This window comes from Hoplias malabaricus, chromosome 17, assembly GCF_029633855.1.
Source record: "Hoplias malabaricus isolate fHopMal1 chromosome 17, fHopMal1.hap1, whole genome shotgun sequence".
Lineage (NCBI taxonomy): Eukaryota > Metazoa > Chordata > Actinopteri > Characiformes > Erythrinidae > Hoplias > Hoplias malabaricus.
Window position 1 is genome coordinate 28,483,806 of NC_089816.1, and position 16,025 is coordinate 28,499,830.

Here is a 16,025-nt window from a genome sequence, read left to right on the forward strand (position 1 = left end):
CTTTCTGTTTTTATTAGAATATTAGATAGTGTCACAACTATGTGAAATTAAGGTTTGGATGTTTGACCAGTTTGATTAAACCTACAATATGTGGAATCAGGAATATTTGACTTTTAAACACCAACAAGAGGTGACGCAGAGCAGCAGGTATTTGATATTAATTGCTTTTCAGTCTGGCTGCATTGGCTCGGCAGAGGCCTCCATTGTGTTGGATGCGTAGGCTGACAAATTACAGAATCTATTTTGGTGTCAGAGAATGAGGAGCAAAGCCTACCGTGTGATTACTGTCATCTCTGCTAATGACGGCAACTCCTGCCGAGAGATGGATTGCAGAATTCGGCCCTGCAGATACGAGAGAGAGAGAGAGAGAGAGAGAGAGAAAGAAATATGGGTGAGAGAATGCCCAGAAACATATGCACTGATGAGTAAAAAGTGAATTATCAGGCAATCTGACGCACCACTGCACATCATTTAAAGTGTTGACTACAGTCTGCAAGCTGTGGTGAGCCTACTCTGAAGTCTCACTCTTCACTCAGTTAAATATTGGGTAGTAAAGAGAACTGGGCAGGGTGTTGAAAACCACAAGATTCAAAGCAGAACAGAACTATTCTGGGTAAAATAAGCAGGCTTGACATGGCATTTTTCAACTTTTCCAGAGGACCATAAGCCACATAATATTACTCTAATCGATATTGTTCTTGTACTTTATTATTTCTCTATGTTGTATCTATGCCAATTCTGTATCGAAAAGCTTACCATTTATTTTATGTGGGGTTGGGGGGTGTTATATAAACAGTTATATTTAACAAGACAATTACAAATGCCCTTATGGCCATATTCCACTCTATTCTAAATTTGGCCAACAATAATAACAAATAAACGACTAAAACATTTTTTCAGTTCTTCACAATTTATGATCATGGAAAGCTATGGAGCTATATTAGGGTCAAAAGTTTGTTCATTTGAAAAAAAATCTGGAACTGAAAGAAATACAACAATGTATTCAAAATTAAAATAGAATTTTGAATCAATTATATATATTTTAAAATAAATAATTTATTTTCATTTTTCACTTTTCTATATATTGTGATATTTGAAGTCTTATATTTTTCAGTTGCAGATTTTATGTTTTCAGATTCTTATTTTTCATATCTTATTTTGGTCACATATATTATTTTTACTTTCTGATGCTTTTTTTTTCAATTTTGGATCCTCAAATGACAAAAACTTTTGACCCTAATATAGCTCCATACACCACCCGCCATTAGGTAACCCAGCGAGCATTCACTTGGTTCACCTGTTGACTATGGAACGCCAAGAGAGTCAAAACAGCGTTTACTTTATAAAATGCAGAAAAATACTGTGTTTCTCCCGAAGTGGTGTCGTAAATTACACCGTAAAAGTATAAATACCGCCGACACAACACCAGGTCAATGTCACTCCAACGCTGAGAATGATCCACCACCCAAATCATACCGGCTCTGTGGTGGTTCTGTGGGGGTCCTGATCATTGAAGAGCAGGGTGAAATGGACATCATAAAGTATGAAACAGGTGGACTACCGTCTGTAATTGTAGAACTACAAAGTGCCCCTGTGTGGTCATTAGAGCTGAAAAAATGGACAATGAGTGTAGAAACAATGTAGATGTTCCTAATCTAGTGATAGTTCAAACAAGGTGGGGTGATTGGAATGACCTCTTCAGAGCAAAAAGAAAAACAACTGAGAGAAATCAAGACCCAAAATAGGAAGCCATTCTCTTCTGGTCCTTAACCAGGATTTCAGTAATGTACAGTACACTTGCAGTGAGGAGCAGACAGAGTAAGATATTCTCCTTTAGTGAAAGTAGACCTCAGCAGTCACAATATTCCTCTTTATTCTTTCTTTTTCACTCAATTGTAAAGTATCCCTGGGTATGTGAAATGTGCTATAAAAATGTAACTTATTATTATTATTATTATTACTACAGTCACTGTACACCAGTCACTGTTAATTAAAAGAGAATCTATATATATATATATATAAAAGAAAAACAGCATAAATGAAACTTACATAAATCTCTACAAAACAAATACAACAAGACTATATTTTTGTCCAAAATACTAAAATGCAAGTTAAATAATAGGAGAGATAAATATTTAAAATTTATTTTTTTACATTTGGACTAAAAAACTCCATCCATAATGATTGAGTTCTGTAGTGAACTGAGTGGTCAGTGACTGGATGAATGGAATTCAAATGGATTGGCTTTCATGGCCGGCAGATGGAGCTCATTATCTTATTTTAAAAGGCCGCATTTAACGCTGTTGGTTTGGCTTTGGAACAGTATAAAATGCTGCGTCCTGGAGGTTCAAAACAGCTTTTTTCTTTTAACGCCGTTTTGAACCTTGGTATTTTAATGGCGTAAAACGGCGGTATTTATACTATTACGGCGTAATTAACAGCGCCACGTTATAAAGTAAACGCGTCTTTTAGATGCCGTTTTGACCCTCTTTGCGTTCCATAGTTAACAGGACTAACGACGTCCATGCGGCAAGATAACCAAGTGAACTAAATGCTCGCTGGGTGACCTAATGGCGGGCGGTGTACGCTCACTTGCAGCGAGCTGATACGGCACGCGTTTTGTTACGTTTTTTCTTTTCTTTTTTTTTCTTTTTTTTTTTTTTTTTGAGGTCACTTTTATGTTTGAGACAGAAACACGCAGCTCTCTTTCTCTCAGCCGGAGCGAGGGGCAGATTCTGCACGGCTCCTAAACAGAGAACACGATTTTCATTGGTCGTTACCTTTTTTTTAGCCAATCAACACCCAGAGTTATCTGTCCATCATCCAGTGTGTAGCCTATGGAGTCACAGTCCCTCCTACAGCGGTTTGTTTTGCGGTGGCGCTGAGGGCAGCAGGTCAGAGCTTAAACACTGAGAACTACAGCTCTGCTTTGGATAGAACTAATCTTATTTTAGCTCCTTGTGGCTTTGCTTAATCTGTACCTCGTCAAAGACAGGTGGGCAAAGAAAGAGGCAATTACCCCAGACCCCCCCCCTGTTAAAGCTAAGCCCCCCCCCTTATCGTTAATCTCTAGTGATGGCCCTGTCTTGCCCTGTCGTCATCTCAGTCGTATCGCTGTTGTTTATAGAATTGTAGCATTAACTGTGTAGCGAGTATTTTAAGCGGTAGAGCACGAAACGAATTACTCCCCCAAACTCCTCTGCCAATCTCCACCTCCGCCAGCATCTTCGTCTGTTCTTCAAGGTAAATACACTTAATAAAATCAGTTTAGATCTTTACATTCCCTTTTATTATGTATTATTATTTTTTAATACATTTTTTTTGTGGGGGCTGGAACGAATTAGCTAATACCTTGACTTAAGAGTTTAATTCGTTCTGTGACCGAGCTCGTATCTCAATTTGCTCATGTATCAAATTAAAATTCCCCATTAAAATGAATTGAAATGCTATAACTCCGTTCCAGCTCCAACAAAACCACACCATTTCTTGGTTACATGTTTGTAAATAAAAATTTACTTTTTAAACATTTTGGAAACAGTTTTTACTGCATTATGTAGTTTTTAAATTCTCAAATTCCATGTACGGTGGGTATAGAAATGGCAAGTGAGTGTTTTTATTTATTGCCGCTAGGATTCAGCCTTCATCAAGCCACAAATTACAGGCAGCTCATGGTGAGATGAGAGGTCAAGCCAGGGTCAATCCAGTAGCTCAAGGGGTGCTGCTTTGTAGCTTGGCTTTATTAGCATTTACCACTCAATCTTAGAGGGAGTATAAGCTTCGTTTACCATGCTCAGTGTGCTGCCGGCCAGCTGAAACAGTTTCCAGGAGTGGCTCTGATAAAACAGCTTGGAAAAATGCACAAGGCATATTTGTTATTATTAGACTAAAGTGCAGGGAAGGAGAGCCTGCTCCTTTTTCTGACATGGCACCGTGACTGAGAGACTTGGCTGAGGAGAGATAGGCTAGTGGCTGGAAAAGGTCAGTTAAGGGTGAGAAGTGATGGTGTGTGTTGCGTACTGAACACAGAGGCAGACGCAGAGTGTGTTCTAATGATGTACTGTGTATGCGAGCAGCACCGGGAGCTTTATCTCTGATTCAAGCCAAAGCACTATGGCGACAACTAGATAAAGCCTAATATTTGTCTACCTGATTCTGTGTTTGCATGCATGATAGGGGAGAGAGAAGGCGCAAGAGACACAGACAGAGACTAACTGAGAGTGAGACTGACAGAGTAAGAGAGATAGAGAGAGAGAGATGCATCCACTCAGTGCTGTTTCCATGGACACAGCAAGAAAGCTATCAGTCCTGTCCTAACAGTCGTTTGCACCTTCCCCCTCCACAGTCGTGTAACGCAGTGCTTACTTTTTCCTCATCCTCAAGCAGTACACAACAATTTTACCTTTATACATAAAGAAAACATTATCAAAACAGGAGGTAGTCCAAAATTTTTAGACACCTGCTCATCTAAAGTGTTTTTTTTTTTTTTTAAAGGGCTGTTAATAAGAAGTACCCTATTTTCTGCAGAAACAATCTGAACTCTTTTGGAAAGGCTTTACATTACGTGATGGAACATCTGTGCATGCACATTTAGCCTTCTAAACATTAGTGAATTGATAAATAAATGCATTTAAAAATAAATAAGTGATGGGGCTAACTGCAACTTTAAAAGTTACATAATTAATTAAGACAAAAATAACAATAAATAAATAATCTTCAGGGGTGTATGGTGGTGCAACAGGTAGTGTTCCTGTGACACAGTTCCAAGGTCTTGGGATTGCAGGTTCAAGTCCCACCTCAGATCACTGTCTGTGAGGAGTTTTATGTGTTCTCTCCATGTCTGCATGGGTTTCTTCCAGGTGCTTCAGTTTCTTCTCACAAATCCAAAAACACGTGCTTGTAGGTCAGTGTGTGAGTGACTGGGTGGACTGTGGAGTGATGGAATTTCACTTAACATTGGGATCATTTGTTTTAATTTTCCTGAAATAATCATCTAACATAATTATCCCTTCTTGTGCCTGAATGTATTCAGATCCTCACAGCAGTATTATAATGTCTGTGCAAGTTTATTAAAATGTCAGTGATACCCTTTGAAGATTTCTTTTAACATATGCTAGCATTTTTGAAAAGCCTTTATTTATATCAAATATAGTAGCTGTGTAGCAATGAAGGATTGGAGGCAGGGTGGTTTGGTTTATTGAAGGCCGTAAAAGGTTCATGAAATTCAGTGAATATTGGAGGACAAAAGAGAAAAGAAGGATAGAAAATAAATAACACACCAGGGCAAGATAACAAACACGCTACGCAAGTACGCTACTGTGAGAAGACAAATGGGCAAACATACAGGAGACATGAGGGAGAATGAAACACAAGAAAGGATGTTAGACAAAGACAAGGACAAGCTGTAGATGTTTTACAACATATTTTTGTCATGACCTTTTCTAGAGCCTTTAATTCATAGCCTACTGCTCAGTAGAAGTCTTAGCAACACTTTAAGAGTTCTGCAAAGCAGATTGGAACCGAGCATTGTTGGCCTAAACACAAGTGGCCTTAACTATTCATTGAGGCTCCAGAAACAGATCAGTTTGCATGCTCCTTACCATGTCCTGGGAGCATGAATTATGTAAAAGGCGCCTCTGTTTACTCTCCGAGTGTATTGCTCCCAAGATGTAGAGTTGATAGCGCCTGTCACATCACATCAGGGTCGGGGGTTCACATTCTCATACGCACAGGATTTTATTGCCATCCCCATTGTGACCTAATTGCCTTTTTAACCCTCAGAAATCTATAGTTAGTCTACCGTTGCTGTTGTGCATTCTGTATGAACAAATTTGGTGTCTGCACTGACTTTCTCAGCCTGCTGCAATGTCCTGAAAAGACACAAACATAATATATTCTAATGCATTTTTAATGTTATGATATATTTGGATAGCCCAGTGTATCAGAGATGTATGAATCACTGATGGCATTAGCCTTGTGAGTACTTACACTTGGTGAGTTTTCACACAAAAAATAAAAACACTCATATAATATACAATTATTTACAGCAGAGTTGTTTGGTGGTCTGTGACTCTCTATTGTTATTACCATTCCTTATCTCCAGAGCTGAAATATTTTTCACACAAACTCTGGGCAGAGAGCAGGGACAAACTGAAGACTGTTTATTCCACAGGCTCGCTGTGGAGTTACAAGGTTTACTTCTGACTGTGACAATATACAGAACAGCCAAAGCTTTAAAATGACCCCCTGTTTCCACATTAATTTCCCATTCTATGAGCTGCATTTTTCAGTTCTACAATTACAGACTGAAGTTGCTCTGCATACTTTGTTGGCTGCTTTTCACCCTGTCCTTTAATGGTCAGTACAACAACCCCCAGAACCCCACAGAGCGAGTATTATGAGGATGGTGTATTATTCTCAGTGCTGCAGTGACAAACATGGTCGTGTGTTAAGGTGGTATGAGTGGATCAGACACAGCAGTGCTGCAGAATAGTACAGTCAATAGAGCTGATAAAATGGATAATACAATACCAATACTTAACAACACAAAGACAGTTTACCATAGAAACAAGTGTGTTCAGACACACCCCATGGCTCTTTCATTCATTCATTCACTCCTTGTCACAAGAGCTATTCCTATTGTAAGAGATCTTCATCCATCTGTGCATTATAAACTCTGAGAAGAGCAGAGATATAAACTGAGGCCACGCTTTTTTCCGCAGCCCTGCTGTGTTGGTTCTGGGTGCCGTGTTTGTTATTGCTGTTGCTCCCATGCTGCTTGTGCGCACACAGGGGGCTGAGAAGTCGTGAAGCTGGGGCTAATTGCTCCCTCTCATGCCCCCTCTGAGCCTCAGCTGAGGCAAAGAGCACGACATCGCTGAGCTCATTGCCATAATAAGGAACAGCTGCTCTCACAGAGTGACGAAAAGAGACAGGACTGTGGGGGGAGAGAGAAAAAAAAAGAAAAACAGTGAGGCTTCACGAACGCAGAAGTGTTTATCTTCCGCAGCCCTGCCGCGTCCTGATTCTAACCACTCCATGCAATGCTTCCTGTTTTTTTCCCCTCTCTTCTTCCCTGTGTAACACACACACATACACACACACAAGAATCATTTTCTACATATTCTCCTCCTCTCTTTCTTTCCATTTCTCCCTCGGCACTGAATTTCCATTTCCCCCAGAGTTCACGGGAAAAGCCAAAAAAGAATCAAGACGCAGCAGGCCTCAGTTTCTTCTGTTTTTTATTTTTAAACCAGTTTTGCGAGGCTCATGTCCTTGCATTCAGAAGGATGGAGATGAATCAAATTTCCATAAGAGAGTGAAGCTCTGAAAGTCAAATCAGCTGATGTTTGTTTTCACTCATCTCCTGTAAGGGGAAAGAAAAGAAAGGAGAATATGAGGGAGGCACAAGAGATGGTGTTACACTTTGTGTACCTCAGGCCAACAACAACAGCACTCATAGCCAATCTGACGTGCATGTGTCCTTGATGCACTGGAGGATCAGTGTCCAGCGCCTTGCAGTAATCCATAAACATCTCCAACAGAAACATACAGCTTCAAGACCCAGCCAATCCACTCAGAACACGCTCCCCTTCGACAAAAATTGGATTATCTCTCTGGCTTTGGGGCCTCTTTCCTTCAAGTTTTCTGGGGAAATAAAAATTTTACTCCATTACAAGAATCACAGAAAGTGCTTTAAGCATAAAATGCATACAGCGGTGGTGTGTTTATATGAACAGTATTGTGCTTATATCAGAAGTCTGATGGAAATTAAAGATGATAATCCACTTACATATATGTTTCCTGTGAATAAAGAGGACTTTATTTCAGAAGCTGATCAAAAGACAAAGAAAATAGGGCTCCTAACAATCTTGCAAGACCTGTTAGGCCACCAAACCAATCAAAAAGCCCTAGATTTGTTTCAGATAAACAAGAAAAATCATCCACAGGTGTTTCTGTTCCTCCTTCCTGGGTGTAATTCTACCTTTTGCCCAGTGATTCCATGTAGGCCCTCGATTCACCACCAACCTGTTGAAGATGAAGCAGTTACAAAACGTGAATGAACAAATAAGTCAAAACGTTAACAGCTCACAGACAGAGGCTACTCAGGCAGAATTAATGGAAATTGCATCTTATATCAAATCTTTAAACAAGACAGTCTCATTCATGTTTTATCTACATTATTGTATAAGCCAACACTTTATTTGCCAAGTTGGCTCTTATATTTGGACAGCGGAGAACACAGACATACAAAATAATAATTGCATTCAACTTTTCAAAGCAATGAAAACAGATGACTACACTGGGCCAAAGGCCAAGGTTTTACAACTTCCTTCATTCTTAATAGGACACATATCTTTCAAATGGTTTTAAGAAGACAAAAATACACCCAAGGTTTGTCTCCTTTGTTGAAATTGAAATGTAGTGTGTTGTGAAGGGTAACAAAAGCAAATACACATTTAATAGAATCACAGGCTCTGCTGGTGTAAGCTCCAGTAATACGCCTTATATCTCAAAGTATTGAAACTGTCCTTAGATCTATCAGGACATTTCTGAAGACCAGTCTCTGCATTTTAAGAAACCTTGCTAGAGAGCCAAACATTTTAAAACCTGTAAAATTCGTTTTGGCTGAAAGTGGGAAACAAATACTGACTGCTTTGACTGATTTATTCAGCTGTCGATAAATGGATTTGAACATTAGATCAAACATCATTTTATTAGACATGACGCACCCTATGGAACTGGCTTTTTATACGTTTTCACAAGCAAGATAAACTCACTCCATCAATCGCTCTTGTCTCAGTTATATTGAAAACCAAGATACCAAGATAACAGGTGAATCCCAGTTCACCCCTTAGCCCAACCACTTAGACAAACCCTCCATTTTGCCTAAGGGTAGGGGAATCTCAAGTGGGCTATATACCACTTGAAACTAAGATTTTTCAGGGGCACACTTCAAATGAAGGGCTATGAATGCCATGTGAATCAGTGGCAATCAAGTAACAAGCATCCAAAAAGCAACAAGTGTGAGTATTTTCTCCTTTAAAATCTATAAGCAGTGTATTATCTTTGTTTAATGTAGTTTCAATGCATTATGTCCTGTTACTAAAACATCAACAATAGTTTGCTGATGTAATAGAACTTCCAGTTCCACCTTAAATTCTAAAACAACTACATTATAGTCCCTGTGGTGTCTGCAAAATTAAGATGGAACTGGAATTTACGTACAAAATATACTGAATTAGCAGCTGAATTCAGTTAGGAGTAGGCGAATAATAATATGTTTGTAAAACACTTTTGAAGGCATGATGTCATACATTTAACTATGTTAGAGTTTAGAAGCTCTGGATTTGCTGTAGACTAGCAACAGAGCAGTGTTGAAGCAATGTTGTTATGCTAGCTAACAGATACCTACATTGGCTAGCACACTGCTGAGTGATGGACTGAGATCAAAAGCCATTCAGTCTATCTCTTGGTTTCCCTCTGGTGGCCGAGGCATCATGGGGGATTGAATGTGTGATCTCTCAGATATGGTTAGCACTTAGACCCTATATTAGATATGTCACATGGGAATGCTACTGAGCAAATATAACACCTTTGTGGGAAAGCATAGTTGTCATACATGTGTCTCAAATGTTAATGATACAGCTGAGGAAGGGTGAATTCTTAGCTGTTATTTGACATTTGGCTATTGGTTCCTACATTAATTTGCTTCATTGGACCCTGGGCCTTAATTTTCTGCTGATAATAAACTTGTATAGCAAAGTACATATCTGTTATGTATTGGAAATTATCCAATTATCATAATTTTCATTTACTTTTCATCAGCTTTTAACAATGCCCTGTCATTAGAAGTAATTATTCAATGACTACACACTGATCTCTGCTGCAAAGAAAAATCACTTGGCTATAAGATGTGCTTGCTTATTCTCACTCTGAAAGCCTTTTCTCTCCTTTCTTTCTTCTTTCTTCAGAGTTCAAATGACTGAAACAGCCTTAAAAATGGCAGGCTTCAGTCGATTTCTGGGTCACGGCCTGAAGGCTGAAGGAACAAGTAACTAAGGGGCATCAATGCCTTTCATTTCCAGCTTGCATTTCCACTGTCAACAGGGCAGTAATGTGCAGCAGATTCCATGCAATTACCTTAAAAAAAAGTTATTTTCCCAGGTTTATGGGCAGCTTTCTCACATCTCAGTTTTGTGTTCTCATTGTGCTCAGCCAGTAATTTGAAAAGACTCTCCCATTTACTCCTGAATCCCCCTTTCCCCTGAACCCTTGACTTCTCCAGGCCACGTCTGTAGAAGATTGCTCAACTGAGATTCTTCTGGAATTCCCAACTCTATCAGCATTCAAGTAGTTATCAATAGTTTACTTATAAAGTAACTAAAATGAAAGTTATATTGCACCTTATTTTATATATATTATATAATTTCCTTCCATAAACATTTCTCACAGCCAGAATAGGCAAACACAAAGGTCTAGGTAGAACTTTCCCGGTTTATGGCAGGGTATTTTGGTTGGTAACCAATTACATTTATTCTGCCTCAAAATCATCGCTGGCTCCCCAGAACCAGAGAAGCTCTTTAACTCCAACTCTTCAAAGAGACTCGTCTGGTGAGGGAATCTCCAACCAGGTGGAACAGGGCCACCTTGCCCTAAAGCGAGGGTTCCACAGGGAGTGAGAGGCCCCCTTTAGGGCAAGACCACTCTGTTGCTCCTGGTTGGAGTTTCCCATACCAGAGGGGTCTATTTCGAGTTTCCAGATTTCAGGGTTCCTCTGAGTCCCAGAAACGTGATCTATGGTAGCGTGGCAGACCAGTGTCTCTGTAACCGCTTATCCAATTCAGGGTCGTGGTGGGTCCAGAGCCTACCTGGAATCATTGGGCACAAGGCAGGAATACACCCTGGAGGGGGCGCCAGTCCTTCACAGGGCAACACAGACACACACACATTCACTCACACACTCACACCTGTGGACACTTTTGAGTCGCCAATCCACCTACCAACGTGTGTTTTTGGACTGTGGGAGGAAACCGGAGCACCCGGAGGAAACCCACGCAGACACAGGGAGAACACACCAACTCCTCACAGTCACCCGGAGCGGGAATCGAACCCACAACCTCCAGGTCCCTGGAGCTGTGTGACTGCGACACTACCTGCTGCACCACCGTGCCGCCCTACATCTAAACACTGAGATTTATTTTTTATCTCCATATTTACAAGATACAGTGCAAAAAGAAACAGCTATGACTGTCAAACAGAGAAGCCCAGGTCCCAGATTCCTGGAAGGTCTTCTAGCAGCTCTAACATCTCCTCTGCCAGGTCCCAAATACCCGGTTCCTCCTGCAGCAGCTCTAAAACCTTGGCAGGAAAGAGCAGGTCTGCATCTTCATCCACCACTGCATCATCTTCCCTGGGGCTGAGGCGAGGTCTCCTGCAAGGTGTTTCCAACTCTGAACACTGATCTTCATCAGAGTGGAGCTCCCTGACTCTCTTCCTCCCTGATTCTCTCTGACCGTGCTCCAGGCAGAGGCTCTGAGAGCAGCGCTCATCCAGGAGCCACTGATGGTAGATCTGCTGCTGCTGCCAGATGTTCAGAGCACAAGGATGTTGGACAGGGAACCAGCAGGCTACAAAGTGGGGGTAGAGCATACCAGCAAATATCAAAGTAGATAGTGAATACTTCACTGAGCTTCCAGGTCATCCACATCTTATTCCAGGAGATCAACATCTTATTTGGCATACCTGCAGATGTTGAGATGGTGTTGTAAACATCTGCTGGTGCTACAAAGTATGTCAGAGATGCTGGTGGGCCTAAAACACAATACACAATGTTTTTAGAGGATAAACAAAATATAATGGAACAAAAATCTATGATTTACTGTAACATACCACTGTCAGGGAAGGTCACTTTACAGCATTTTATACTGCTTCCATTTCAGCTTTACTCAGTACTGTACTGTTACTTTTAAAGCTTTTCCACTACTGAAGTGTCAAGAATGAATGCAAGCTCCAGAATTTACTACATAATAGAACATGTTCAGCACATTTACAGTACACTGAATCACACGGGTCATTTCATCAGACACATTTACCATTTTAAGTTAACATTAACAATTTACGTTTACAATTACTGAATGTAACAAATAGTTTTAGCTGCAGATGTGTTGTCAGTAAAAACTACTAAGTAGTTCTGTGCTACTGCTGGGCTTACAACTAATAATTATTAGATAATTCATAAACAATACGTAATAAAAGTCTTTAGCAACCAGGCAGGAATGAAGATTTATTATAAATAAGGTTAGATAGCTCATGTGAAACACATGAGCATAATAGAGGAAACCAATGCTGTATCTGAAATTGTGCCCTATTCACTACATAGTGCACTTTTTGGGGGCTCCACCATTTTGTAATAGCATCAAATAAAAAAGCACTAAAACAATTCCTAAAAACGCATGTATACTGGTAGATAGCCGATCACCCATAATCCACAGCAGTGTTTGGTAAAATCCCACATGAGATGTGTCTGAAATCATTTACTATCCTCCTGAATTTAGTTCCCTATACTAGAGCACTATAAAGTGAATGATATTGGGAGCCATTTTGGACACAAGGCTACATACTCAAGTCCATAATTATAAGGCAGGAAGTTACAAACAGGAAGTTTGTGTTTCCATGGCAACCACAGCATTATTTATAATGGATGTTTTTGTTGATTTTTAAATATTGATTTGATTATTGTCCTTTTATAAAAGATAACAGAGTTTTATCCTTTTAATCTTTGCCAGTTGTGCTAAATGCTTCGAAAATTTTATCATGTGACAGTAAGACTACATCCAATTTCTAGTACAAAGGATTTTAACTTTACATTTTTAGCAAAACATTTAAACATACATAAACTGAAATAATTATTTTTTGTATACCATAACTGATGAAAGCAGGTGGCCCCTCGAAGACAAAATAGTGGTCTTGGCTCCTGGGTCGGAAATATATGTAGCGGTAGAAATTCATAGTCATTGTAAATCGGAGTAAAGTTTGCTGAGATATCGCAGGAGAGCAGTGATTTGCTTAGAAGCAAAAGTGAGCTCAAGCAGAATGTTCAAAACCAAACACTGTGTTACCTGGCAATTTCATGATGTCATCAGAGCCACATATTTGAACAGAAACATCAAGTAATGCTCTGAACTGAGATGTTTCAACCCAAACATTCTTAACCCAACATTCCGAGCCAGCGTTCTGCAGCAGTGAAGCAGGAGGACGATGGCTGAGGTGTGCACAGTAGACAGAGACATGAGAAGCTGTACAACACCATTTTCACAATTATTTATTTCTTATCATGGCATAACAAATATTTTATTGACATAACATGTTAATTTTGCATTGATAATGTTAGTGTTGCATTAATTGTAGCTCATCTTGTGTGGAAGCTGCACATCTAGGTGCCTTGAGAGACCATGGATGTGCTCAGAGCCCATTTACCTCCTTTGGCTGAGCTGCCCCTCTGCCCTTGTTGATAAATTCAAGCAGCCAGTAATTGTTAAGTTACACGAAAGTATGCTCAGCCATATCGTTCAAACTTGCACTCCAGGTATGCCTCCCTGAGACACAGGACGCAGAGTGTGGAACAGTCTGGATGGTTCCTTTCATTTTAGGCACAGAGAAGTTGATGTCCATTTTACAGAAAATAATCTGAAATATGGACTCATCAGACCACAGCACACTGTATTTTGGGCCATCTGAGATGGGCTCATGTTCACAGAACTTTGTAGTGTTTCACTACAGTATCTACAGATGTGCAGCACCTGAAACTACGGATACTGGAAGCCTGTTCTAACATTTCTCCTGCGGTGTTGCTATCAGTGTGTGAAGAGTGGGGGAAGACGGTTGCATTGACAATTCAACACAATGGGCAGCACTTTGAACACATTTTATAAGTGGTCAGAAACTTGTAAATATCTCATGAAAGAATAAAGTTAAGTTAAAACACACCATTGTTTTAAAACAAGCACACCATTGTTTTTCTTGTGAAATTCCCAATAAGTTTGATGTGTCACATGACCCTCTTCCCATTGAAAAAACAAATGTTTGATTCAAAATGGCCACCATGGTCACCGCCCATCTTAAAAAGTTTCCCCCCTCCCATATACTAATGTGCCACAAACAGGAAGTTAATATCACCAATTTCTATTTTATTAATGTGTATCCATATAAATGGCCCACCCTGTATATTGTTCTTTTATATTTACAAGTTGAATTTCTGGGCAGCACGGTGGCGCAGCAGGACACAGCTCCAGGAACCTGGAGGTTGTGGGTTCGATTCTTGCTCCGGGTGACCGTCTGTGAGGAGTTGGTGTGTTCTCCCCGTGTCTGTGTGGGTTTCCCCTGGGTGCTCCGTTTTCCTCCCACGGTCCAAAAACACACGTTGGTAGGTGGATTGGCGACTCAAAAGTGTCCGTAGGTGTGTGCGAGTGTGTCTGTGTTGCCCTGTGAAGGACTGGCGCCCCCTCCAGGGTGTATTCCCGCCTTGCGCTCAATGATTCCAGGTAGGCTCTGGACCCACCGCAACCCTGAATTGGATAAGCGGTTACAGATAATGAATGAATGAAGTTGAATTTCTTGATGCAGCGAAGGACCTTGTTTCATGACAAAAATTGCTAATTATAATAGCAATGGGATAACAATAAAATGGGATAATTGCTAATTATCCCAATGGAGAATCTCTGGAAGACCATTATCTATATGTATATGAGCTAAGGTACATTTACGCTGTCTGTACCTTTAGGAACAATAATGTACCTGAACCATAGCTTCTTCTCTTTAGCTGTTTGGAAAAGCTTGATAATGTTACAAATATTGTCTTTTCAAAAAGATATTTGCTTATTTCATGAGCACGGTAGAATGGTCTATAAGTTCCTCTTAAACCCCTTGTAACTAGTTAATTTGGCTACTTTATATCGCACCTGTTGTGGACACAGGCATTTAATTTTGTAAATATAGTTTAATCTCCTCTGGAGTAACTGCCAACAAGCTGAAGGTTACTTTCCAGCAAGATTAAAACCCTTCTATTTGATGCATGGCTTTAAGCATTATGAGTTTAGGTTGCGTCAGAGCATCCCTTTGTATCAGCAGTGCTTTTATATGGACGGTGCCCAAATTGTGAATGCACATTTGAATGCCTGTGGCATCAGTAAGAGCATAGAAATTAAATTGGTTTTACATCAAAACATTAACCCTTGAATTCTTTTTCATTCCCTCAACTGTAACATAACAGAACAAGGGTTTATTCTGACAGTAACTATACACTAGTACAGTTTGCAACATACAGTGCACAATTGGGTATTTTGAACAAATTTTGAGATCTTGCCAGTGTTTATAGTTTTGTCTATTTGCTTTCATTTTAACAACAGCAGCCTTGCTATGACTGACGCCTCGTTTATGTCGTAGGAAATTGCATTCTGTCGACCATCCATTAATCCTCGGCGACCCACCTGAGGGATTGAAAAGCAGTGTTGTAAGCATTAATCAAAAGCTTGTCACCCTCAAATGGCAAAGCCAAGGGATAGGCTGTTTGTTTCATGGCTTCTGTTCAAAATGCATTTTCCACCTGGTTTAACGCTCCTCTTCAAAGAAGCTAGCCAATCTCTACTGTTAATTGCACTCAGGACTCAAAAGATGTCAGTGTTTCCTGAAAGAGGAGATTAACGTTGCAATGTGGAAAAAACACAAATGGAGGATTTAAAGATTATTTCAGACTCAGTAGCTTTTTTCATTGATGCATGAAACTTAGAGTGCTGAACTTCAAGGCGCGTTTAAGCCAAAAGTAGTTATCCTCTTCGCTTTGTTTGAGCAAAAGGCCGTCCGGTTACCAGTCATGCCAAATTGCCTCGTAACCTTTTCCTCACTGCAAGAGCTGACAGTATTTGCTGGACAGGGGCCGGTGCTTTGCTCTGCAGCTTCCACAAATCATCAGGCACTATAGGAACACAGAAAGGAGAGGGAGGTGCAGAGATCTTCGTCACTGCCCTGAC

The 16,025-nt window shown here is 40.2% G+C and overlaps 1 protein-coding gene across 1 annotated transcript in view; it reads left to right on the forward strand.

Annotated features, from left to right (window-relative positions):
* Positions 1-3,073: 3,073 nt before the first annotated feature.
* The window catches only part of si:ch211-274f20.2 (calnexin), a 39,386-nt gene continuing 26,434 nt past the window's right edge, over positions 3,074-16,025 (forward strand). The window contains exons 1-2 of the mRNA XM_066649878.1: positions 3,074-3,243; positions 11,221-11,640. Of these exons, the coding sequence (XP_066505975.1) occupies positions 11,563-11,640 (78 nt within the window). The 5' untranslated portion in view covers positions 3,074-3,243; positions 11,221-11,562. The remainder of the gene's footprint in view (positions 3,244-11,220; positions 11,641-16,025) is intronic.